This window comes from Schistocerca gregaria, chromosome 7 (assembly GCF_023897955.1).
Source record: "Schistocerca gregaria isolate iqSchGreg1 chromosome 7, iqSchGreg1.2, whole genome shotgun sequence".
Lineage (NCBI taxonomy): Eukaryota > Metazoa > Arthropoda > Insecta > Orthoptera > Acrididae > Schistocerca > Schistocerca gregaria.
Genome location: NC_064926.1, coordinates 511,209,218 through 511,234,489, shown reverse-complemented (window position 1 = coordinate 511,234,489; position 25,272 = coordinate 511,209,218). Strand labels below are relative to the sequence as shown.

General features: G+C 45.7%; 1 protein-coding gene across 8 annotated transcripts in view; it reads left to right on the top strand.

Moving 5' to 3' along the window:
* The window catches only part of LOC126281674 (zinc finger protein basonuclin-2-like), a 116,809-nt gene that overhangs the window by 77,834 nt on the left and 13,703 nt on the right, over positions 1 to 25,272 (top strand). For all 8 annotated transcript variants that reach the window (XM_049980836.1, XM_049980830.1, XM_049980835.1 and 5 more), the window contains one exon: positions 24,499 to 24,710. In XM_049980836.1, the coding sequence (XP_049836793.1) occupies positions 24,499 to 24,710 (212 nt within the window). The remainder of the gene's footprint in view (positions 1 to 24,498; positions 24,711 to 25,272) is intronic.

Below are 25,272 nucleotides of genomic sequence, written 5' to 3'. Positions count from 1 at the left end.
GGACCAAACTGCTCAAGTCATTGGTCGCTTGACTTACACACTACTTAAACTAACTTATGCTAAGAACAACACACACACCCATGCCCGAGGGAGGACTCTAACATCCGGCGGCTGGGGCCGCTTAGTCCTCCAACCGCGCGGCTTCTCCGCGAGGCACAGGAAAGCAATGATTGGAGAGATAGTCGTATATGACGGAAGATGACAGAACGATTAATCATCTGTGGAGATATACACCATTTCTTTCATAAGAAGACGATATCTCTCGACCCAGGGTGTACAATCATTTGGCTCTATGTACGTTTAGCTGCATTAGATAGTGGCGTTACTTGTTATTCACAGGCTGTGACTTACGAGTTTGTTTTTCACGAGTGCCTGTCAGCGACGATAAATGTCATCATATTGAGATGACGCTCGTCTAGGAACTGACGACTGCATATAAATCCGGTTCTTCTGGTGGTACCCACTGTTGCACTGTACTATAAATTTTAGTTTACAGTTCGTGTGTTTCTGTACAATACGGTATATGACAACATTACGCAATTCTCTTCATATATCAGCATCCATAGTATGATAGTGGTGTTTTGTTTTGTGAAGCGGCGTTTGATTGTCTTGGTTGTGAGAGTAAAACAGTGCTGTTAAAAATTCTTTTGCCATATCCGCCACGTGCAGTTGTGTTTCAATTGACACAAACGTTTTCTTTACGTTTAGTTTCGTAGGCTAAGGCAATGAGGTTAGACATCTCCAAAAAATGGTTCAAATGGCTCTGAGCACTATGGGACTAACATCTGAGGTCACCAGTCCCCTATAACTTAGAACTACTTTAACCTAACTAACCTAAGGACATCACACACTTCCATGCCCGTGGCAGGATTCGAACCTGCGACCGTTGCGGTCGCGCGGTTCCAGACTGAAGCGCCTAGGACCGCTCGGCCACAGCGGCCGGCTAGACGTCTCCGTCACTGGTCTTGACATAAGAGGTTAAGGTCATTCAGTAGGAGAAGGCTTTCTGTAAATTTTCTCCATTCAGGCATTCAGAAACCGCACTGAGTTTTGTTTTTTCCTGATAATTATGAGCGGTTTCGTCACCAGTCGTTCAGTGCTATGCTGCGATGCAGGTAGACATTGATTAAGATAGGTCACTGCTTTTAGGTATGTCACTCTTGCGGGATGGGCACATCTTAACCGGAACTCTTAACAGACAGAAATAGCCTAGACCAAAACGTTTCACGCACTTTCCCATTGAAAGTCGCGCAACAATTGCGCAGAAGTGATGGGTTCTTCCAGCACCAGAGTGTGACGTCTAAGAGCGGCCCGTTTTCATTGTAGTCGCTCCCCCTACGGTCCCCGGCAGAAGGGCAAACGCCAAGGGCCTGGAGAACTTCTTAATGGCTGTTGTATCAACAAGGAGATTGTCGTATGGACCTCCGGGGCGACATTCAACAAGTGCCCCGCCAAATGTCAGGTCGCACGTCTCCCCCCTGTCGAGCGACGATAAAAAGAGAGGAAAAAAAGGGAAGAAAACTCCGAGGAGGCTCTGAGACGGAGGTTGAGAGGGAGGAGGCACTACAGCGAGGGTGAGGGTGGTCTGCAACCCCTGTAAACGTCCCCCTGAGCGTTGCCCTTCCTGACTGTCTCCGTGGACACGCTCTCCGATGGAGTTATCTATACTAACGATCCTATAAAACTTATTAATTACGGAAATATATTCCTTAAATAAATCTTCGATCATTATAAATTATTTTCAGAGATAGTCTTCTAGATCGCTACTTGTATTTTTTTTCCCTACAGAAATCATCAGATCAAAACTTAGAACTCGTAAAACGGACGCCGGTGACAGTTTCAATAAAACTTAAGTCTAAGTTTTATTGCAGTAAACTTTGTTTTACGAGTTATAAGTTTTGATATGATGGTAGCAGTAGCCGAAACCTATATTAAGCTTTAAGTATAGCGTTATTCACAGAAAGGTGCTGTAGAACATCACATCTGCACGGGGAAGCAGTGACCAGAAACAGGACTCGCATTCAGGAAGAACGCGGTTCAAGTTCGACCGACCAAAGGCAGATTCTTAACAAGAGAAAATGGTAGGAAAAGAAACAGCAATTGAAAAAGTCAATATAATAATGAAATGATGCAACAAAGAATAAAAAGTAAAAATAATCGCAATCAAACCGTTTAGTTGAATAAAAATAACAATAAAGTCATTCTGATAAAGCTTTAACAATATCAAAATTTCATCAGCTGTCAGTATTCGAGGCCAGAAGTCGTGGGATGTGAGGACTGTAACTCACCCACTACACTACAGCACCACATACTCTCAGTTCTTCAATTTTATTCCTCTACCGATGAAGTCACACCGATGATTTGCTCCCTGCAAAAAGTTCGACCGCATGGAATGACGTACGAAGCTTATCTACTGCAGGCCGGTCTCTGTGATGATAACAACTGTACATGTGACGGCGGATCGCGTCTAACAAAGGGACCGTACGAACTTCCCCTCGCAGATTTTGTTCGTATTGGCAGGCTGTGTAAGGCACAACTAGGGCTTCAACACATATAAATTACAAGGCGCAACTGTCAACCGTTTCCGAAAAAAATCGAGTTGAACATTTTTACGAGTGCTTTCGTCTTTAAATTACAGAATCAAGGGATCTACAGCCAAGTGAATAACACGTAATTTTAGAAACGCGGTTTCTGTGGCTCGAATCTTGCTTTCGGTGCTCCTTCTTCATTATTTGATTCCCACGTAATACTAACAACCAATATGCGTGGTACACAGCGAAGCTGTGTGATGACCGAGCACCGCTTATGAATGTGACCCAAGTTTGTTTTGCTATGGACACACTGAAAACACTATGCATATGCGAAGATTCGACTTTTATTGTCTGTGCTGCACTTCGAAATAATTATTGTTTCCCGTGTTTCTATACTCAGTATCATCCTGATTCATACAGTGTTGTATAGGTTACACATTATACCTCGCACACACGTAGATAATGTAACATAAATAAAATGACTATACCGGTTTGATTGAAAGTTCTCGTCTAACCATTTTTTCCCGGTCTCATTATGAATTTCTTTGCTGCCTTTTTTCTGGATTAGGTTATGAGGGTAATAAATGAATCATTCTGTAAAGACAGTTGGCACTGTCATAATAATTACGTGGGAACTGGCGGCCGGCTTATTCGAACTGACGGCTTAACAAGCTTGGCTGCGTACTTTTTGAGTACTTTTTTCGAACGCGGTTTTCTCGAAAATGTTTGGGTTCATTGGTTGATTCGGGAGAGGGGACGGAACAGCGAGGTGATCGGTCACATCGCGTCAAGAGTGGATGGAGAAGGAAGTCGGCAGTGCCCTTTCAAAGGAACCATGCCGGCATTTCCCCGACGCGATATAGGGCAATCACGGGAAACCTAAATCAGGATGGCCGGACGTGCGTTTGAACCGTCGTCCTCCCGAATGCGGATCCAGCGTCCTGACCACTGCGCAACCTCGCTCGGTAGATCGGGATGAGAGCTGCGCCCTGTTTACGTGTGTTCGTTGTCGTGCCCTACACGTCTTGTCAGTATGAGTCAGATCGGTGAGGGGCAGTACGAACAGTCCCCCTTGTAAATGATCCAGTAGGGTTTGGCTAGTGCTGTGGATGAAACATGCAATTTCGTTACCGTAGTTGTGTGTGTATGTGTGTGTGTAGATTTTGTTGTGACTATTGTGTCTGATGAAATGCGAAATAAGAGAGCCACACCTATGATTCGGGAACCAAACACATCCATAAAAGCCGGCCGGAGTGGCCGAGCGGTTCTAGGCACTACAGTCTGGCACCGCGCGACCGCTACGATCGCAGGTTCGAATCCTGCCTCGGGCATAGATGTGTCTGATGTCCTTAGGTTAGTTATGTTTAAGTTGTTCTACGTTCTAGGGGACTGTTGACCTCAGATGTTAAGTCCCATAGTGCTCAGAGTTATTTGAACCATTTCAACATCCATAAAGAGAACCCACGTCCGCCCGTCCTGATTTAGGTTTTCCGTGATTTCCCTAAATTGCTCCAGGCATATGCCGGGATGGTTCCTTTGAAAGGGCACGGCCGACTTCTTTCCGCATCCTCCTCTAATCCTATGAGACCGATAACCTCGCTGTTTGGTCTCTTCCTCCAAAAAACCAACCAAGCATAAAGAGAGCCACAGAAGCAACCGAAAGTGAACTGACCTTTTGTTGTGGCAATTTGGGAACAGCAAACATTTCGCACATGCCCTTGAGCGTGCGGATTAGAGGAAACGAGCTCCCACGTTTAGAGTGTCAACTGGGAAGTAATTTTAATCGGACTGCAGCGACATTCCCCGCGCTGCCAAGAACGTGGTTCGGTGCCAGCGACCCTCCCTCGAGGGCGACGCCTCGCTCCGCGTGACCAGAGATGGCAATCGGCGCGCCCCCCGCGTCCTTGGCTGCCGCCCGGCCGCCTCTGATCGGCCTGCGGCCTGAGCGAGGGCGCTTCGCTCGGCGAAAAAGAAAGAAAAGTCGCTCGTCGGAGCGGGGCGTGGCCAATGCTGGTTACACAAGATTGACTCGTCGGCCGGCGGCCCGACATCAAACGGCGGAGGCGGGCGGCGCGAGAAATTGAATCGCGTCGCCGGCCGCGGCCGGCGGCCGGCGGCGACGCCCCGGCTTCCAGTTCCAGGAAGCCCCGCGGTCGTGGACTGGACGCAGGCCAGCGACGCGGCAAGAAGCGCGCCGGCGAGCAAACAGCCGTTCCACCAGTCATCTCGCTTCTTACCCTCCGAGCCCTTCTTCCGCCGCCGATGATATAGAATACCAACGCCCCGCGCCTCCTGCGCCGGCCACGAACTCCTAATAAATCGTGCTCCTCGCTCGCCTGCCTCGGAGCGGTAATTTTTGCTTCCGCATCGTGGAAAGATTTACGGCGTGGCAGTTTTATGAAGGAGCAGGGTGATTGTGGTTCTGCCACGGAATCAGACACTCGCTATTTGCCCTCACAAGAGGAACTCATCTTTCGGACGACTGAAGTTCATACTTACACTGAAGAGCCAAAGAAACTCGAACACCTGTCTAACATCATGTGGGGCTTCCGCGACCACGAAGTAGTGGCACAAAACGACTCAGCATGGACTCGACTAAGGTCCTACAGGGCTGTCCATAAATCCGTTAGAGTACGACGGAGTGGACATATCTTCTTGGCACCATCCCAGGTTTGTTCATGTCTTGGGAGTTTGGTGGCCAGCGGAAGTCTTTAAACTCAGAAGAGTCTCCTGGAGCCACAGTTCTGGTCGTTTCGGGCGTCGCATTGTCCTGCTGGATTGCCCAAGTCCGTCGGAATGCACAATGGACATGAATGGATCCAGGTGACCAGACAGGACGTGTGGTGTCACCGCCAGACACCACACTTGCTAGGTGGTAGCCTTTAAATCGGCCGCGGTCCGTTAGTAGGCTATACGTCGGACCCGCGTGTCGCCACTATCAGTGATTGCAGACCGAGCGCCGCCACACGTCAGGTCTAATCTAGAGAGGCTCCCTAGCACTCGCCCCAGTTGTACAGCCGACTTTGCAAGCGATGGTTCACTGTCTACCTACGCTATCATTTGCGAGATTAGAGTTTAGCATAGCATTCAGCTACTTCATTTGCTACGACCTAGCAAGCGCCATATTCCGTTACTATTCTGAACAGATAATGTGAATCATGTACCGACAAGAGCGACTTTCATCATTAATGGATTAAAGTTAAATATCAAACTAATTACGTCCGTTTTCTGAATTCTAATTCCTTGTCATGTTCCAGACGTCACGTCAGTAGAGTCCTTCCCTCCTCACGCCAACCTGCGTGAGCTAAAACGCGTGCATTTCGGCTCCCACGGTGCTGGCTCTTCTGCCAACACAACAGGATGCTTATGTGCTTCTCACGTGTTAGAGTCGTATCTAGACGTAGCAGGGGTCCCATATCACTCCAACTGCTCACGCCCCACACCATTAAATAGACTTCTCCAGTTTGAACAGTGCCCTGCTGACACCCAGGGTCCACAGATTCATGAGTTTATCTCCATACCTGTACTCAGCCTTCCGCTCCATATAATTTGAAACGAGACTCATCCGACCAGGCACCATGTTTCCAGTCAGCACAGTCCAATGTCGGTGTTGACGGGCCCAGACGAGGCGTGAAGCTTTGTGTCGTGCTGTCATCAAGGGTAGACGAATGGACCCTCGGCTCCGATAGCCTATATCGATGATGTTTCGTTGAATAGTTCGTACGCTGACACTTGTTGATGGCCTAGCATTAAAAATTACAGCAATTTGCGGAGGGGTTGCACTTCTGTCACGCTCAACGATTCTCCTCAGCCGTCGTTGGTCCCTTTCTTGCAGTATCTGTTTCCAGCTGCAGCGATGCCGGAGTGTTGACGTTTACCGGTTTCCTGACATTTACTGTACAGTCGTACGGGAAAATCAACACTTTATCGATACGTCGGAGATGCTGTGTCCTAACCGCTCGTGCGCCGGCTATAGCACCACGCTCAAACTCACTTAAATCTTGAAAACTTGCCATAATAGCAGTAACCGATCTAACAACTGCGCCAGACACTTGTTGTCTTAAATAGGCGTCGCCGACGGCAGCGCCGTATTCTGCCTGTTACACAGCTCTGTATTTGAATACGCATGCCTATTCAAGTTTCGTTGGCCCTCCAGTGTAGATGCAACGAATCAGAGTCTTGAGAATTATGGAATACCGTAGCACAGTATCGATATCACTGAAGCCTGACACTGTCAGGCAGGGGACGGCGATCTTAATTTAGTTTATTAACTGAAAATTTGATAAAGTAAAAAAATTTAATGCCTAGACCGCTATTTGTTTATTACGGCTCAGGTACGGTAGCTAGCTTTAGTCGCTATCTACAACCATCTTCGGATCGTTCAAAATATAAAACAGAGGTTAATATGCGTTGCAAAGTATCATTAGCTGTAGTTACGCAATGAGATGCTTTCGTAAATACCAAGAGAATGACAGTACCTATTTTAAAAACATCATTGTGGGCAAGGCAAGTTGTATACCAGAACATCACCGGACGATGGCAATAACGAAGGAACTGGCCATTTTCCGTCATTGTTACCGTCATCCGGGAGATTACGGTGTATAATATGGCTTGCCCGTTACTACCATTACTATGTTTTTAAAATACATGCTGTCATTGTCTTTATATTAACGAAAGCGTGTCATCGCATGACTGCAGCTAATGGTGATTTCCAGCGCATATTTACCTATTTTTACATTTTGAACAATCTGAATATGGTTGTAAATAGTGACCGAAACTTGTTATTGTACTTCAGCTGTAATACGAAAATACCGGTCTAGGCACTAAAAGGTTTTACCATTCAGTTAACAAACGGTTTACATATCTCTAAGGCGCCAGCGTAGAAATCTGCGAGGTTCAGTGTTCGAGTCTCATCGTTTTTTTCCTAATACTCCACGAAACACTCGTACGATGAAATATCAATATTTCAAATATCTGGGAAAGACTCTCGCATGACGTGATTTTGGCTGTGGCAATGTGATTGCGTTTTCATAAAATCTTTCTGTTTTTAACCCTTACTATTCTGTGATGTGTTCCTCTTCAATTTCTTCTACACGACTGGCGTTTCAACACCACTACTACTATCTTCTTCAGGATCACCTGGTGTCCAAAGTTTGCTGAAAGGTCGCGAGTAGGTCCTGAAGATCATCCTAACAGCGGCGTTGAAACGTCGATCTAGTAGAAAAACATTGAAGAGAAACACGTCACAGCTTAACAACCTGAAAGATTTTACGTACAGTAACAACTTTTGTGGACATACAAAGTCGAAGGGCCCAATAAAACTGCAGAGCCATTTGATTTTAGCATAAGTTTCAACACCCATATTAACAAGCGTTATATTACAGTACACGTGTTTGTAAGAGTTTTAGAATGCCTTCCAAAAAGTACACCTTCTGATTATTTAGAGGGTTTAGTTTATACCTGGTTTCACCACCTAATGCTGATTCTTAAGACTTTGTAAGCAGACTTTGTCCTGAAGGTTGGCGTCTATGTTCAAGCATCTGTCAGTTGAGGTGTTTGAAGATTTACGTTTCACTCTCCCAAGGGTCAAACAAACCTGTGACCGTAAATTCTGCCCCTATTTGCATACGTTGAATTTCCCTTGATAGTTCCGTTTGGTATGGGACCCAAACGATTGAGCAATATTCTAAAGCGGGTGGCACGAGTGCTTTGGTAGCAGTCTCCTGTCTCCTTTATAGACTGAGTTTACCTGCTGAACATTCTATCACTGAACAAAACTATGCCACCTTCCTATAAATTATCGTCACAAATCCTGTGAGTATTCTTGCTCACCTCCTTTGAGATGTTCCCTGTTAGTCCTATTTGTTATAGGCTCCACTACCTTGAGCAACATTTTAGGATGGAGACAAAGAGCCACACCGAACGAGTGATAAACGGAAAAGAAATTAGTCAATTGACGCAAATGAAGCTTCCTGAAAACCCTACAATAGTTCGTCAGAAGATGAAGACTTGGAAACGTTTTGAAACGTTGTCATGAGCTGTTCTTAGCTTTGCACAAGCGTAGTGGGAACGTTACGCAGAGGCAGAGTGTGAAGTTCGTTAAACCGCATTCAATCAATGTGGTATTTGTGCTTTTGAAATTGTTAGTTCCCGACAATACAGCTTGGCCATTTCTGGGAAATCCTGCTGACTTAGCACGGCCCAGTGCTCAACCTGTTATTGAGAGATGACTGGCCACAGAGGGGTGGATCCGGCTTTCCGCAGGGCTCCGGACTTGTGCCCAGCTCCTCGGCGCAACCCCTTGCCGCCGCCGCTGCGACCCGAGACTGCACGTCGCTGAACGCTGCAGAAAATTGCCCTGCCCAGGCCGCTTCCATTGTTTGATCTGCAGCCCCCCCTCCGCCTCTCGCATATCAGTTCCGTCCCGCCCTGCACGTCGCGGCGAGGTTATGAAATTTTAAAAATTAAAGGCTCTTGCCCGCCAGCCCTGCCTGCGCTCGCCTCCCGCAGCGAGAAGGACCACCCCAAGAGCAAATAAAGCGCGCGCGCCTCTCCTCGGCCTGCGTTCGTTTTCAGGGAACGGGGAGGATGGCCGAGCCGGGCGGGAGACGGCCGCCGAAATCAAGTGAGCAGCCTATGGGAACTGGAGTATCGCCCGGGAGTTGGCAGGGGAGCGTACGGAGAGCATCATCGTAACAAAAGCGGGAGCGTGGGGACAGTTCATTTAAGCTCCTTCGTTGATCCATTATGGATAGTCTTATACTTTCTCCTCCCATGGAAGTTGTCCACTGCCATAACTTGCAAATGTGGCCAACATCATTTTCTAACCCTTTTGGACTACTGTACTGTTCACCTATCACTGAACTCTTGATTTGCCACTTAGCCAATTTTATGCTTGATGCAACATTGCATTTACTGACACTTAGCTAATGAGTAGATGTCCGTTATTGTTGACCACGGTGAGAGGTAATGCCTGAAATTTGGTATTCTCGGCACACTCTCGACACTGTGCATCAAGGATTACTGAATTCCCTAACGACTTCCTAAATGAAATGTCCCATGTGTGTAACTGCAACTACCATACTGCCTTCAAAGTCTTTCAGTTCGCCGCCGGAGTGGCCGAGCGGTTCTAGGCGCTACAGTCTGGAACCGCGCGACAGCTGCGGTCGCAGGTTCGAATCCTGCCTAGGGCATGGATGCGTTTGATGTCCTTAGTTTAGTTAGGTTAAAGTAGTTCTAAGTTCTAGGGGACTGATGACCTCAGCAGTTAAGTCCCATAGTGCTCAGAGCCATTTGAACCATTTTGTTTCAGTTCCCGCCGTCCGGACATAAACACGTCTTAAATCTGACGAAATAAATCTCGGGTGAACAGTCTGGTATGAGTGTGCATAGGACACAATATTTCGGCAATCGACCACGTTGCCATCATCAGGTGCACTGGAGAAACTGAAGAATCACACGTCTTAAACCTTTTCACATGAATCATCTATGTACAATTGACAGCTCCGCTAATGCACTGCCCTTTCATATTATGAACACAATCCTGTAGCCATCTACATATGTGCATATCGCCATCCCATGACTTTTGTCTCACCGAGTTAGGTGGCGCATTGGTTAGCACAATGGACTCGCATTTGGGACGACGACGGTTTGAAACCCGCGTCTGGCCACCCAGATTTAGGTATTCGTGGTGTCCCTAAATCGCTTTAGGCCGATTTCCTTCCCAATGCGTCCCTAAACAGAGCTTCTTCTCCGTCTCTAATAACCTCGTTGTCGACAGGACGTTAAACACTTATCTCCCCCTCTTCCTGACTTTTTTCACCTCATCTTTCTTTATTTTCAATGGCCCTCGCACTGTATACAAACGTTGCTGTGAGTCGCGCCCCAGCCCTGCTGTGGCGCGTGCTTTAGGACCCGCTGGCTCTTGCGCGGTGAGTCTGCCCGGTCGCAATTAACGCAGCCGGTTCATCCCGACTGCCCACAGCCGACTGCTCTGCGCCGCGCCGCGACATTTTTCACGAACGCCTACCCGATACTTTATGGCCGACTTCTGCCGCCGCGCCGGCAATCAAAGCGCGTAAACAAGAAAACAAGCGTGCCGGCCGCTTTTTCTCCGGACCGACTTTGTGCCTCTGTGTGAGCAGGGCGCGCGCGCGTGTGTAGCTGAAGGGCCTTTATAGTCCGCCGTTTTAATGGGTTTTCTTATTGTTCCCGCGTTCGCTGTTTTGTTGCACTTTGAAGTACTCTTCTCCGCGTACGGGCGTGTAGCTCGTAATTAAAGCCTTCTTCTTCTTCTCCTCCCCCTTCCACGGGACACGGCGCGGCGCAACAAAACCGGCGACCGGCCGGGGCCGTACAGTCCCTTTCGCAAAAAGAAGGCGCGGAAGCGGCGGTTATAAATTGCGACGCCGGCCTGGCGGGCGGAAGACGCTTGCCCAACAGCGGACAGAAAGCCCGGAGCCTGATTAGCGCGCCGCGGGCGGACGCGTCGAGAACTATGGCCGCCCTCTCTGCCGTCGTTGCAGCAGCCTTAGTTCCCTTCCTAACCGCCTCCGTGGGCACTGGACACTCTTACTCACTACGTTTACATGCGACACACCTTCCGAAACAGGAAAACCGAATTTCGGAATTGAATTTCAATGTAGACAAGTGTAATGTGCTGCGAATACATAGAAAGAAAGATCCCTTATCATTTAGCTACAATATAGCAGATCAGGTACTCGAAGCAGTTAATTCCATAAATTATCTGAGAGTACGCATTAGGAGTGATTTAAAATGGAATGATCATATAAAATTGATCGTCGGTAAAGCAGATGCCAGACTGAGATTCAGTGGAAGAATCCTAAGGAAATGCAATCCGAAAACAAGGGAAGTTGGTTACAGTAGGTTTGTGCGCCCACTGTTTGAAAACTGCTCAGCAATGTGGGATCGGTACCAGATAGGGTAGATAGAGAGAAGATCCAACGGAGAGCAGCGCGCTTCGTTACAGGATCGTTTGATAATCCCGAAAGCGTTATGGGGGTGATAGATAAAATGAAGTGGAAGACTCTGCAGGAGAGACGCTCAGTACCTCGGTACGGGCTTTTGTTGAAATTTCGAGAACATACCTTCACCGAGGAGTCAAGCAGTATATTGCTCCCTCCTACGTTTATCTCGCGAAGAGACCATGAGGATAAAATCAGAGAGATTAGAGCCCACACAGAGGCATACCGACAATCCTTCTTTCCACGAACAATACGAGACTGGAATAGAAGGGAGAACCGATAGAGGTACTCAAGATACCCTCCGCCACACACCGTCAGGTGGCTTGCGGATTATGGATGTAGATATAGAACCGTTTTTCTCCTACGTGTTTACATGCTTAAGCGTGAAGTGGATTTGCTACCCTTTTTAAATGTGGTGTCTAGAAAACAGGTGTTCCAGTTTCTGATTTAGTTAACACGATCGCTGTTTCCCTTCACTTAAATACTAGAGATAGACAGCTTCAAGTTCTGTCTAATATTTCTGCTTTTCACTGCACACTGTGTCACTCAGTCCACATTAAAGGAACATTTTGAAAACAAGAACTAATCTGACAACCCAAGTACGTTTCAAAAAACGGTTGTGCATTTACGTGGGAGCGAGAATCGATTGTGGGAGTGGAAAACGCAACTAGAAACAGATTTTCAGAATCGATTTTGGAGTGTTTAAATGACCAACGGGAGAAGGTACTATGAAATCTGTTAACGAAATCCGGTTTTGGGAGCACCATGTCAACATATCAACTGTCTCTTGAAGCGCAAGTCGTATGTTCGACTGCCCACGGATGTATTTTAAGCGCGTCATTGCTTTGCTTTGATTCTCTATTATTGCTGAAACAGATACATAAATAGTCACACGTGTTTGTGTATGTAATGTTAAACAGATAACTGTGTGTGTGTGTGTGTGTGTGTGTGTGTGTGTGTGTGTGTGTGTGTGTGTGTGTGTGTGTGTGTTCACAAAAATGGTTCAAATGGCTCTGAGCACTATGAGACTTAACATCTGTGTGCATCAGTCCCCTAGAACTTAGAACTACTTAAACCTAACCAACCTAAGGACATCACACATATCCATGCCTGACGCAGGATTCGAACCTGCGACCGTAGCTGTCGCGGGGTTCCAGACTTAAGAGCCTAGAACCGCTCGGCCACCACGGCCGGCTGCGTGTTCACAGTAAAACAGAGTAAATGAAGATATTTTCATCTAAATTTTGCTACAAACAGGTACTAAAAACTCGAAACAAAGATTTCGAATGTCCTTGATATTCGTTGTATGAGCAATATCCCGTGGTTTAAGACGCGAGACATCATCAGAGGCTATAAAGATGTAGCTTTTTAGTATTCAAACGTAAACTTGCTTATGTAGCACTAACTACCGAACATTTCGTCTGAGAAAGTCTCCTTCTACAGGAGATGAAATTACCCCTAAAGGCCACAGCCTAATGCGCATAAAACAAATGTCTCGAAAGATATAAATACCATTCGTGAAAGCCTGTGTGTTATGTTCATGTTACATGTCTTGCGACAGTCAGTCTCAACAGAAGACGCTGTTTTGGATTTCATTACAAACGACACGTGGTTTATAATTTATGTTATCTACCCAGTTAATAGCGAAGTATCATATCAGGCTAGTAGGATATTGAGTCCCGTGATTTTCATTGGCCGTGAACACCTTACAATGGCAATTTCAGGATCATTCGTCTTTATAAATAGTGCTTATTTTTTCCTGTTTTGCTGTCAGCTTCAGTAAATATTCTTTAACCGAATAGTACTCCAATTAATGGAGAGCTTTTTTTTACCTATTTCACACATGAAATCGCATTTAAAATTAGATTAGTTTGTAAAAAGCACCAAAATGACGCTTTACGTTGATCTGAGTATCGTATAGTATACTATGCGAGCAATTTTTGTAAGGCGTTGCTCCACTTACAACTCTTGCTGTTCTCGTCTTCAGTCTGAAGACTTTGCTGATGCAGCTCTCCACACTAGCCTGCTCAGTTCAGGTCCCCTCATCTCTGAATAACTGCAGCTTGCGTCCTTCTGAATCTGCTTACTGTGTTCAGACCCTGTTTTCCCTATACAACTGTTACCCCTTCCATCCTCTTCTCCCACACAATTCCTTCACTTTCAAACTGAGAATTCCTTCATGCCTCAGTTTGTGTCTTATAAACTAGTCCATTCTCTTAGTGAAGTTCTTCCAGCAAATTTCTTTCTGCCCAGATTCCACTCAGTATCTCCTCATTAGTTACTCGATATAACTAACCCTACCACTTTTCGACACTCATCTGTCTATACTCTTCTCGGTAGGACTGCTTATTGTCCACGCTTCATTTCCGCAAAAATGCGTTCAGAGGAGACTTTCTCACACTAGATTTACTTTCGACGTTGAAAACAGTCTCGTTTTCAGGAACGCTATTTTCACTATTGTCAGCGTGCATTTTACACCCTGCTTACTTCGACTGCTCATTAAGGAGTGTGTCATTTCCTAACCTACTTCTGTCAGCATCACCTGATTTAATTACAGTTGATTTACGTTTGTTGGTATGCACCTTATGACCTCGTTTAAAGACGCTGTCCATTCCGTTCAACAGGTCTATGCCAGATTTACAAAGTCATCCGCAGTGTTTTTATTTCCGTTCCCCCTATTTCAATTCCCTTTCCAAATTTCTTCTTGGTTTCCTTTATAGATTGCTCACTGTACAGATTCAAAATCGTTAGTGGTAGGCTAAAAACCCGCCTCACTCCTTACCTTTTCATGTCCATCGACACTTACAACTGCCGTCTGGTTTGTCTACAAGTTGTAGATAATCTTTTTCCCAGTGTATTTTACCCCTGCTAACGTAAGAATATCATAGAATGTTCTTCAGTCAACACTACCAGAAGTTTTTTCTAAATACAGTAAAAACCGAACAAGTGTGGGTAGGTGTCGCGGTCTGAGTGTTCCGCACAAACATTATTACGTTATAGATAATAATTATTTCCTGTAGGTTAATTGCGTGGTGCAAATCCTTTGATTGGACATCACTAAGTTGAACTGCGTGTCCCTACTTTACCTACAGTTCAATGTGGAATAGGGTCGATGTGTTGTTTCTGGCGACTTCTCATAACGTTGAGAGGTGAAGGCTGTGTTAAACAGAGACTGAAGAATCAGTAGCATCACCGAGATTCGAACGCTCGACCACTCAGTTTGCAGGCATGTTGTTTAATGGTATACTACGCGTATGTGAATTATATGGCCGTATCTTTCAATTGCATCGACATAGAAGGTTAAACCTTTTGCACCGCCAAGGTGCCTGACACAAATTTGAGCTTGGTACCGCCATCTGTTCGTGAGGAAAAGGGTCTTAATAGTCGAACAGGTACACAAGAAACTGATCCTGTCAGCACGATAATGATGGAAGCTGAATAAATGAATTGAAATTTGTGCGACGGTCGGGGACTTGAACCCGGGTCTCTTTGCTTACTAGTAGGAATGCTAGCCATTACAACACAGCAGCACTACAGCTTACACTTTTGCACGGACCACTTAACATCCTGTGCCCCCTCTAACACAAACTTCAGTTCATATCTTCAGCTTATTTTCCCCTTCTTAGATCGTCACTATTGCCGAGGCTCTCCGGCACTGGAATAGCACCCCAGCGTTGGACGTACTGGAGAAATACTGTAAGTCGTCTATAGATCTTATAATTAATTTTTTCTCGAGACGTTTGAGTCTCATCATTGTCTACAATATTGATGGATGCTGAAGAAATTAATTGAAAGTTGTGTAACGGCCAGGTCTTGAATAGTTAGTTAGGAACGCTAGCCATTACAACACTGCAGCACTACCGCTGAGGTGTAGGATTTCCCTATTATGAACAAAGCTGGGGTGCTATTCCAATGCATGAGGTTTTCAGCAATAGTGGCAGTCTCAGAAAGGGAAAATAAACTGAAGAAATCAGGCATGTATTAGGGAGGGCATTGGACAGAATCTGTGCGGCAATATTAGGTACAATGCTGTGGTATTGGAATGGCTAGCATTCCTGCCTAGTAAGCAACGAGACATGGGCTCACGTCCTGGGTGTGGCACAAATGTTAATTCATTACTTCTTCTATCATTATCGCAGATAAAGATGAGACTCAAATGCCTCGAAGAAAATTAAGTTTAAGACCTACAGATCCTATAAGTGTTCCCTTGTTGTTGGTACGGAATGCTACAAATATTATAAATGTAGGTCTGCCTGTCGTCGGTCGATCTTCTAAGATAAATCATGGGGTGAATCCACGGCCCCTCTGGTGGCATTATGCTGAGAGTGAACCCATCTTCAGGCCTGGGGTGAACCTGTGTTTCTTGTGCGGCCGCACGGCGAACAGTGGCCAGAGGCTTGGGCGGCTGGACAGAGGGGTGCGGGGGCGGCAGGGGGGCGGCGGACAGAGGCGGCGCTGTACGCGCAGCCGACAGGCCGGCCTTGTCGCTGCCTCCCCTCTGCCTCCGTAAATAAACCGGCGGCGGCGGCGGAGGCGGCTGGCGGGTCACTCGCCACCTTTTCAGCGGCGGACGGCCGTTTACTGACGTCCGCATCTCCTCTCCGCCGACCTCCAAGAGGAAGTACCTGCCTTCTCCAGGCGCCACGCCGACCGGCTACAGGCTTTCGCTACAACGCAGAACGCAGTCCATAGAATGCTTTTCTTCTGACGTCCACCAATCGGCGATGATCACTTGTCTACCACACAGATTAATCCTGCGTGCCGGACAGAGGCTCGAAGTTAGTACCTTTGGCTTTAGCGCACAATATACTGTACCGATGTCCAGTAAACATGACTTCTAAAACGCATGGATATAGAGCTATGAGCGCTTTTTAATCTTCGCTAGTTGTAACACGACTCTTCGAATGAACAAGTGCTCTTAACTTTTCAGGTATCCATTTTAGAGCACATATTTACTGGACACTTTTTCCTTGTTTTGGTCCATACTATCGCTTCCCAAAAAATGGGAAGCAAAGAGCTTCTTGTAGAAGAGATCTGTTTCAATGTATCGAAGATCAAGATTTGTTCGTAGGCCATAAGCTAAGCGTTTTAGACCCCATGTTTAGGTGACTCTTTTGTTTCGAATGATAGTTCCTGTCATATCCCTGAATATTGACCATTACTTCTGAAACACCTCGTATATACAAAAAAATTTGCAAAAATCCGAGGACGACAGTTCATGCGGCCAATCTGATTTCGCTTTTCCGTGATTCCCCTAAATCGCTCCAGGCAAATGCCAAGATGGTTCCTTTGAGTGGACACGACCGACTTCCTTCGCCGTGCTTTCCTAATCTGATGAGACAGATTAATGGCTCTGAGCACTATGGGACTTAACTTCTAAGGTCATCAGTCCCCTAGAACTTAGAACTAATTAAACCTAACTAAACTAAGGACATCACACACATCCACGCCCGAGGCAGGATTCGAACCTGCAACCGTAGCGTTCGCGCGGTTCCAGACTGTAGCGCCTAGAACCGCTCGGCCACAACGGCCGATTACGTCACTGACTGGTCTTCTTCCCCTAACAACCCGTTCCCCAACCAAAAGTTCAACTACTGTGCGGTCTCCTTGCTGGCCACAGCCAGGGGGATTGTACCAGTGGACGACCGTAATGTTGTGCAAATTTTCTCTCGCTGAATCGGTACCGCAGCTTCGCTGGTGCGTGAGTAGCTTTGCAAGTTAAGCACTGCAGCTGTGCAGGGGGCTTGACTTGCAGCTTCGAGTGACGCAGAGAACGGGAGCCGCGGGCGCAGCATTCGCAGCGGCGCTGGTGGGCCGTCCGTTAAGTGGCAGTACTCGCCTCGCGCCCCCCTCCGCCTGTGGGACACCGGGACGGGGACTGCTCGCTTGAGCAGGCTTTCGAGGCGGCCCGTGTCATTGGCTGTCGCGGCCGCTGCAGCTGCCCACAAAGGCGCCCCGAGCGCCCCCTGTCCCGTATCCCGCCCGTACATATGCTGCGCCGTGCTGCCGTGCGCTGTCCGCGTCGCGTCGCAACCCTTACACCAGGGCGGAGGGCGGCTCCCTGCGCCGGCAGGAAGCGCCCTTTGTCACCGCACAAAGCGGGCCCCGCCTAAACGAGGCCACGGGCCACTCCCATGGGGGAGGCGCTGGCGGGCCCCCGGAACATGGCGCTCAATCACCGAGCGCTGTCTCCTTAACGAAACACAGGCGCGTGTTGCGTGCCCTTTCATCCCGGGAGCAACGCACAATTTGTGTTTGATCGCCAGCGAGGGCCTGCATAATATTATCAGGCGGGTCTCTCCTACCTCTATGGTCAATGCCACTCGACAGCGAAAGAGGTTCAAGAGCACGCATTCTGTCTTTGTAAATATTATGAATCATTCAACAGTCATCTTACAATGATGTGCTCGAGGCTGATTTGAGAGAGAGAGACCACTGTCAGTTTGAAGATTTGTATGTAGTAGCTATTAATCATACTAACAAGCAAATGTCAAACCTTAACGTGTGCACAGTCATCTTTATTTATTTATTTTTGACCCTTACCTTACATCGCTCAGGCTGTTTATTCCTACGTAACACCCACAAGTTTCAGTAGATAATTACTGTTATAATATTATCACACGAGTCCTTACCTCTGGCCAGATGCCTCAGCTGTACAAAATTTCTGAAATGGTAGCATTTGCTTCTTCGAAATCACGATGGTTACTGTTGATGGCGGAAATGCTATCATTACCGAATGACGTGTGCAGCGAGCACGAATTTACTTTCATGAGTTTTTATCCCATCCATCACACACGGATAGTCTATATGACTAAATAGGAAGATAGTAACTGTTCTCGAGAGAACAGATACCACTGATGACATTGCAGCTTCTCTAGAAGCCTCAGCTGCCGACAGGTGTTGTCGATGGGGAAGCGTGCAAGGGATAAGTCCCTGCAGTCGTGCTGTTTATCTGTGTCCTCGGTGGCTCAGAGCCGGCACGGTAGCTCAGCGTTCTCGGTCAGAGGGCTACGTGCTTTCTGTAATAAAAAACTGAGTCAAAGAATCAACGATCAACTTGAACGGATGTCTTGTGACGTCCGCCCAGACGAAACGCAACGAATTACATCGCACATCGAACAAAAAAAAATAATAATAAAGAAAGATGGATAGAGCGTCTGCCATGTAAGCAGGATGTCTCGGTCGGGTCACACATTTTCAGCTGTCCCCATCGATGTATGTCGACAGCATGCTCTCATCTATATGACTAAGACTTACAAGAACCATTAGAGGCTTCTCGCAGTTTCAATTCTTTTTGTTAATGTTGATTATTGCTGTATTTCCAGAACCTGTAACCAGTTGGAAATGACCTAAGGTCGAAACTGCAGTGGTGGATGTTATAATAAACAGTACAGTGGTTGACGAATATCAAATAATTTAAGAAATTCTTCGAGACTGTGACTCCACAAAAAATATAGCTGTGTTTTATAGTAAATCGAGTAAACTCTTGAGACAAATCAAAACTTCAATGCGATTGTTTTAGTGACACGATTACAAGTTTTAAAGTTACTTTTATGCAGTGGACAATCCACATGAAAGATATTGAAGATAATCTTCTAACGAAATAGTCATTCGTTTACTAAGATTTTACTAAACTATACTAATGTCACATTTAGTTTCCCAAAAGCTGTTTCTTTTTGCAGTCATTGTATGTTATAAGTGTTCTCTCGTAAAACACCTTCACAGTAGAGAAAAATCTGTTTCACTCTCACATGATCTTTACAGACTTCACGAACAAAAGAAACTACTTGCATTACTCGGAGAAAAATTATCTTCTCTAAACTGCATTTAAATTCTGCTGTCTCGTTAATCTGTTACCATCTTTGGCCATTTGAAAAGTGACTCATACTTCATTATTTATCCTTGGTACGTTATTCAGTTTAATAATGTCGGCTTCAATTACAATAAGTCAATAAAGCTAAAACACTCTTTACGTTTACCAAAATGGTCACAAAGAGATTAAAAAGATATATTCATAGAAAAATAGATATGAATTTTCGCATTTTCCGATACATGTTCCACAGTCCTCTTCATGACTGAACTTTCAAGATCATTTACGTTACATACGGGAAGTATTTGACCGCCACAATAATCTTTCGAAAAAGTCTTATCAGCTCCTGAGATCGAAGTCGAAATATTTGAATTACCAGATGAAAACGCTGGTCGTTAGCTCACGGCACTCTAGTGAAACAACAGGATATTGATACTGGTAACTTCAGCTCTTTAAGCCTTGTCAGCAAAGAATTCCTTCCGTTTGTCTGTTAGCACATTGGTGAAATTCGTGTAACGGATATCTCCCTTCAACAGCACCTTAATAAACATTAAATCAGGTAAGTTTAGCTTTTATTACGAGCGTTAACAGAAAACGCTCCTTGACAGTACTGGATGGAGAAAAATATGAAATAAAGACGAATTTGATTTTTCCTGACGATTCTCTTGCTGTTTCTTTTGATTGCCTTAGTGTTTCATGTTTCATCGTTCCGGAGCTTTAACATATCTAGTCATACGAACTCCAAATTTTAGTGTACACATTTGGTGATGACTTGTAAATTGGTTGATCTGCAATCAAAGTCCGTTCTGCCCGCAGTAAAAACAACTACACATCTGGTGATGACTTGTAAATTGGTTGATCTGCAATCAAAGTCCGTTCTCCCCGCAGTAAAAACAACGTGATGTTTTTTGTAATTTTGCTTCAAATCAATCACTGTTTTATCACTCCAGGTATTGAAGTTCATAGTTTCATACCCGCGATCTCTTTAAAAGCCACCGTTTCCGTTCTTTCACTTGATTTGTTCTCATTATATCCACAGTCTACTTACTTTCTATTGCTTAATAACGTTTCTCTTATTTTTGTTTATTTATTGATCGTAGCAAGATTAGGGCAATCAGGCATCCTCTTTCTACCAATCGAGAATTCTGTGTGTGTTATGTTCATGAGGGCACTTACGTGTTACATTTATTGCGGATATCACTTAGGTCCCGGCAGAGGTTCGAGTCCTCCCTCGGGCATGGGTGTGTGTGTTTGTCCTTAGGATAATTTAAGTTAAATAGTGTGTAAGCTTAGGGAATGATGACCTTAGCAGTTAAGCCCCTTAAGTATAAAGAAAAGAGATACCACTTAGGTATAAGTGTCACGTAATTAATGGTAACAGTTGTAGCTACAGCAGAAAACTGTTAGTTTCTGTAAAATAGAACGACGAAGACAAATTACAGGCAGCTTGATGTAAATAGAGGGCACGGGCAGAAGTGAGAGAGCTGAAAGAGGAACATGGAAGAATGTAAATAATGAAGAGAGGGGTAAAGAAACTGACTAGACTGATTGAGAAACGGAGACATAAAGAAAAAAAAGTGTGAGAACATTGGAGCATTTGTTCTACTGTTTGACAGTAGGAGACCACCATTTATTTTAATTTTTGAGTGATAGGTTATGAGTACGATAGAAGGAGGAGCTTCGCCATTTTCGTAATCGCAACAGAGCGCTCAGGTGTGCGCAGAGAACAGTGTTTTTCAAAGGTGTAGAACAGCAAGAGAGTAGGAATTTGCAAATATTTTTGTTGCATGGAAGGTCACAAGTGTAACTTCGGTGTAAGAAAATCCCTGACAGTGGCAGAGAGCTTGGAACGGCTGCTCCGCTCTTCTACCTCAACGAGTTGCGTAACGTGACTTCGTTTGCATCTCTGTGGCTAAATCTCAGCACTATCACAGCTCTGTACACGATTTTTATTTTCATCTGCTGTCGTTTGCGCTTCAGTGTAATACCGACACTAAGGTTCCCAGCTGTAACGGATCTTCTGCTATAGGATACTGGATAAGTGAGACCCTGTGACGGCGATCCTGTTGCCGAGGCGAGGCATTCGTTAAGATGGGATCCTTACGCAGCGTTTGAAGCACGTGTCTACCGTTATGCGTCTGACGTAGTGAGACCGACGCATAGCTGGCGATTCCTGTACAGCATCAGCGCACGGAGTTAGTTGGCCTCATCTGTCTGTACCGAAAGGATGAGTGAGCGCGGTATGTTGTCGTATGCAATGTTAGAAGAATTTGAAGATGAAGAGATCCACTACAGCTATGAGAAGGAGATGTTGAAACGCCGCCTATTTCCCGAAAAAGAAATGAGAACGGTTGTTTTGATCATCTCGTCAGCCGGTATTTGGTAATAAATGAACAGAAATTTCTGAAGTATTTCATGTTGAACATATCGCAGTTCAACTACGCATTTGATCTCGTCAGAAAAGTTGTTAAGAAAGACATGGAAGACATGTGCAACTTTTTTCCAATGATATGAGGCTCATTGTATTACAATTATAAACATTTTTTATCTACTGTCCCTGTTGCTTTGGTTGACGCAAACTGCAGGTTCCCTTTCATTGGTGTCGGGTCTTAAGGGAAGGAAGGCGACCCCGGAATTTGTGACAAAAATAATATCGGGAAATTGCATGCAAGTGGTAAGATGTTTCCTCCGCCCTACTATATTGCCGAGTTCGAAAATATTAGTGCCACATGGTTTTGTAGGCGACGAGGTGTTTCGATTACGTCAAGACATGATGAAAGTTTTGTCTCGTTGGAGTTCTAGAACTGACAAAAATGCTATTTGTAACTACTGTTTTTCAAGAGTTCTGAAAAAGACTTCGGCCTCTTAAGTCAAAAATTTCTCACATTTCATTGGCCGAACATTCCAATGCCAGAAAAGACTGATATTTTTGTTATCGTTACTTGGTGTTTACACAATTTACTTAGAGGTGCATCCTTAGAGAAGAAAAAGAGCCTCCTTTTGAATGAAACAGAAATGAACCACTACCTACTGAAAATCTTGGACCGTTAGGAAGGAGTGGCGGTTACGCGAATGCTGACGGGATTTTTCTGTGTGATATTCATCTACAAAATACTTCAGCATCCGTGTGGGCGCAGGGATAACACCCTGGCAAAGTAATGAAGTTATCAGGACTCTGTGGGTTTCGGAGTTTCTTGGCTTATTGAATATCTTTTTTAAACATGTACGGATATTCTTATGAATTAAACTTGTATAATATGCATCAGGTTCTGATAGTCAGTTTGTGTACCCCTCATTATTGTAATGATAAATCAATAATAAATGGAAAATGCAAAAAATAGCCTTGTTTTTGTTTGTTCTAATATGCATTAATTGTTCGAAAATAAACTAATAAACGATACGAAAAAACTGGAAAGGTATAGTAATTTTCTTACTTGTTCTCTCCCCGAACTCTGCTATTTCGCTCCCAGCCATCTTCTTCTCACTTTCATCTGTCTATAATGGTAGGGATACGTCTCAAAGGCAATGACATTTTGAAACGTTTCCACCAGCTTTTCATCTTTTACCATCGTAAATAGTACTTTTCCCTCGGACGTGCTCCCTTGTTTTCCTCCGCGGCTGCGTCTATGGCCCCCCCCCCCCCTCCACCCCCCCCCCCCCCCCCCCCCCTGGCTCGACCGCATCAGCACGCTGCACTAGAGTCAGCTGCAAATGGATGACGCATCGCAGGACACTGTTCCATACACTATTTTTTTTAATCCATCTTTTATTCTGAATGTTTGAAAGTTTTACAGTGTGTAGATACACCCTTTAGGAACAATATTTTCATTTCTCTACATAATTTCCATCCCTCTCAACTGCCTTACGCCATCTTGGAACCAGCGTCTGTATACCGGCATGGTAAAATTCTGGCTTAACCTGTTGGAGCCACTGTTTGGCAGCGTGCACAAGGGAGTCATCATCTACAAGCCTTGTTCCACAAAGAGAGTGATTCAGATTCTCAAAGAGATAATAGTCATATGGAGCCAGGTCAGGACTGTAAGGCGGGTGTTTCAGTGTCGTCCATCAGAGGTTTGTGATCGCTTCCATGATATTTTGACTGACATGTGGGCTTGCATTGTCGTGCAACAGCAAAACATCCTACTTTTGCCGATGTGGTCGAACACGACTCAGTTGAGCTTGAAGTTTCTCAGTGTCGTCACATATGCATCAGAATTTATGATGGTTTCACTTGGTATGTTGTCCACAAGCAAGAGTCCTTCGGAACCGAAAAACACCATAGCCATAACTTTTCCAGCAGAAGGTGTGGTTTTGAATTATTTTTCTTGGGTGAATTTGCACGATGCCACTCCATTGATTGCCTCTTCGTCTCTGGTGAAAAATGATGGAGCCATGTTTCATCACCTGTCACAATTCTTCCAAGAAATGTATTTCCACCATTCTCATACTGTTGCAAAAGTTCACTGCATACTGTTTTTCTTGTTTCTTTGTGAGCTACTGTCAACATCCTGGGAAAACACCCGACACAAACCTTTTCTAACGCCAACACATTCAGTATTCTGCATACACTTCCTTCCCCTATCACAACGTAGCGTGACAGTTCATTCACTGTGATGCGTCTGTCGGCAGTCACCATTTCGTTAACTCTCTACACATTGGAGTGTGTGCAGTACGAGGCCTACCGCTGCGAGGACAATCCTCAATATTGCCGTGCCCGCTTTCATCACGTAACCTGCTTGCCGACCAACTAACTGTGCTGCGATCGACAGCAGCATCTCCATACACCTTTTTCAATCTCTTGTGGATGTTTCGCACTGTTTAGTTTTTACAGCACAGGAATTCTATGACAGCACTTTGCTTCTGACGAACGTCAAGTGTAGCAGCCATCTTGAAGACATGCTGTGACGGCGTCATTCTCGGGAACAGGTTGAACTAAGTTTGAAAACAAGCGGGAAGGATGTATCTACACACTGTAAGACTTCCACACATGCAGAATGAAAACTGTATTTTTACAAAAATAGTGTGCATTTCTTTTGGAGTGACCCTCGTAATAACACCTTTAGCAGTACATGTGGCAGACGCGAAACAGCAGGCGCATGCGTCAGATGCTGCATAGGAATCCGACGTTTGGCGTCCGCCAGAGTGCTGGAAGACTGGTGTGGTTGTGTTGCAGCGCTGGACAAGCTGGGCGGCCAGACTACGGTGCAGGCGAACGCCGCCTTCGACATCGCGAGCCTCGTGCTGTACGGCTGCCAGGCGCTGCCCATCAGGCTCAAGATCCTGCTGGACAGGCTCTTCTCCGTGCTGCGCCGCGACGAGTTGCTTCACGTGCTCGCCGGCTTCGGCTGGTCGCTGGACGACTACGCCCGCGGCTACATCCTGCAGGTGCGTACCTGCTGCTCAGTATCCCCCCATCGGGTCTCACCGCCAACCCACCTACATAACAAGTCACCGGCCCCGCGTTACCTGCCGAGTTACCGTGTGGAGTGGGCACAGATATCTGGCATGTAACCTGGTGATCGTAGTAGAAGATCCAGAATGAAATTTTCACTCTGCAGCGGAGTGTGCGCTGATATGAAACTTCCTGGCAGATTAACTCGAACTCGGGACCTTTGAGTTTCGCGGGCAAGTGCTTTACCATCTGAGCTACCGAAGCACGACTCACGTCCGGTACTCACAGCTTCACTTCGTAGTAGAAGATGCTTCTAAAACCCCCAATGCCCTTTGCCCAGTTAATACGCCAGGGTGTTATAAAAAGGTACGGCCAAACTTTCAGCAAACATTCCTCACACACAAATAAAGAAAATATGTTATGTGGACATGGGTCCGAAAACGCTTACTTTCCTGAAAGTTTGGCCGTACCTTTTTGTAACACCCTGTAGACCTACTACACAAATGCATTCTAAACGAATGTTTACTCATTTTTTCGCCACGTAACGGGTGTTAG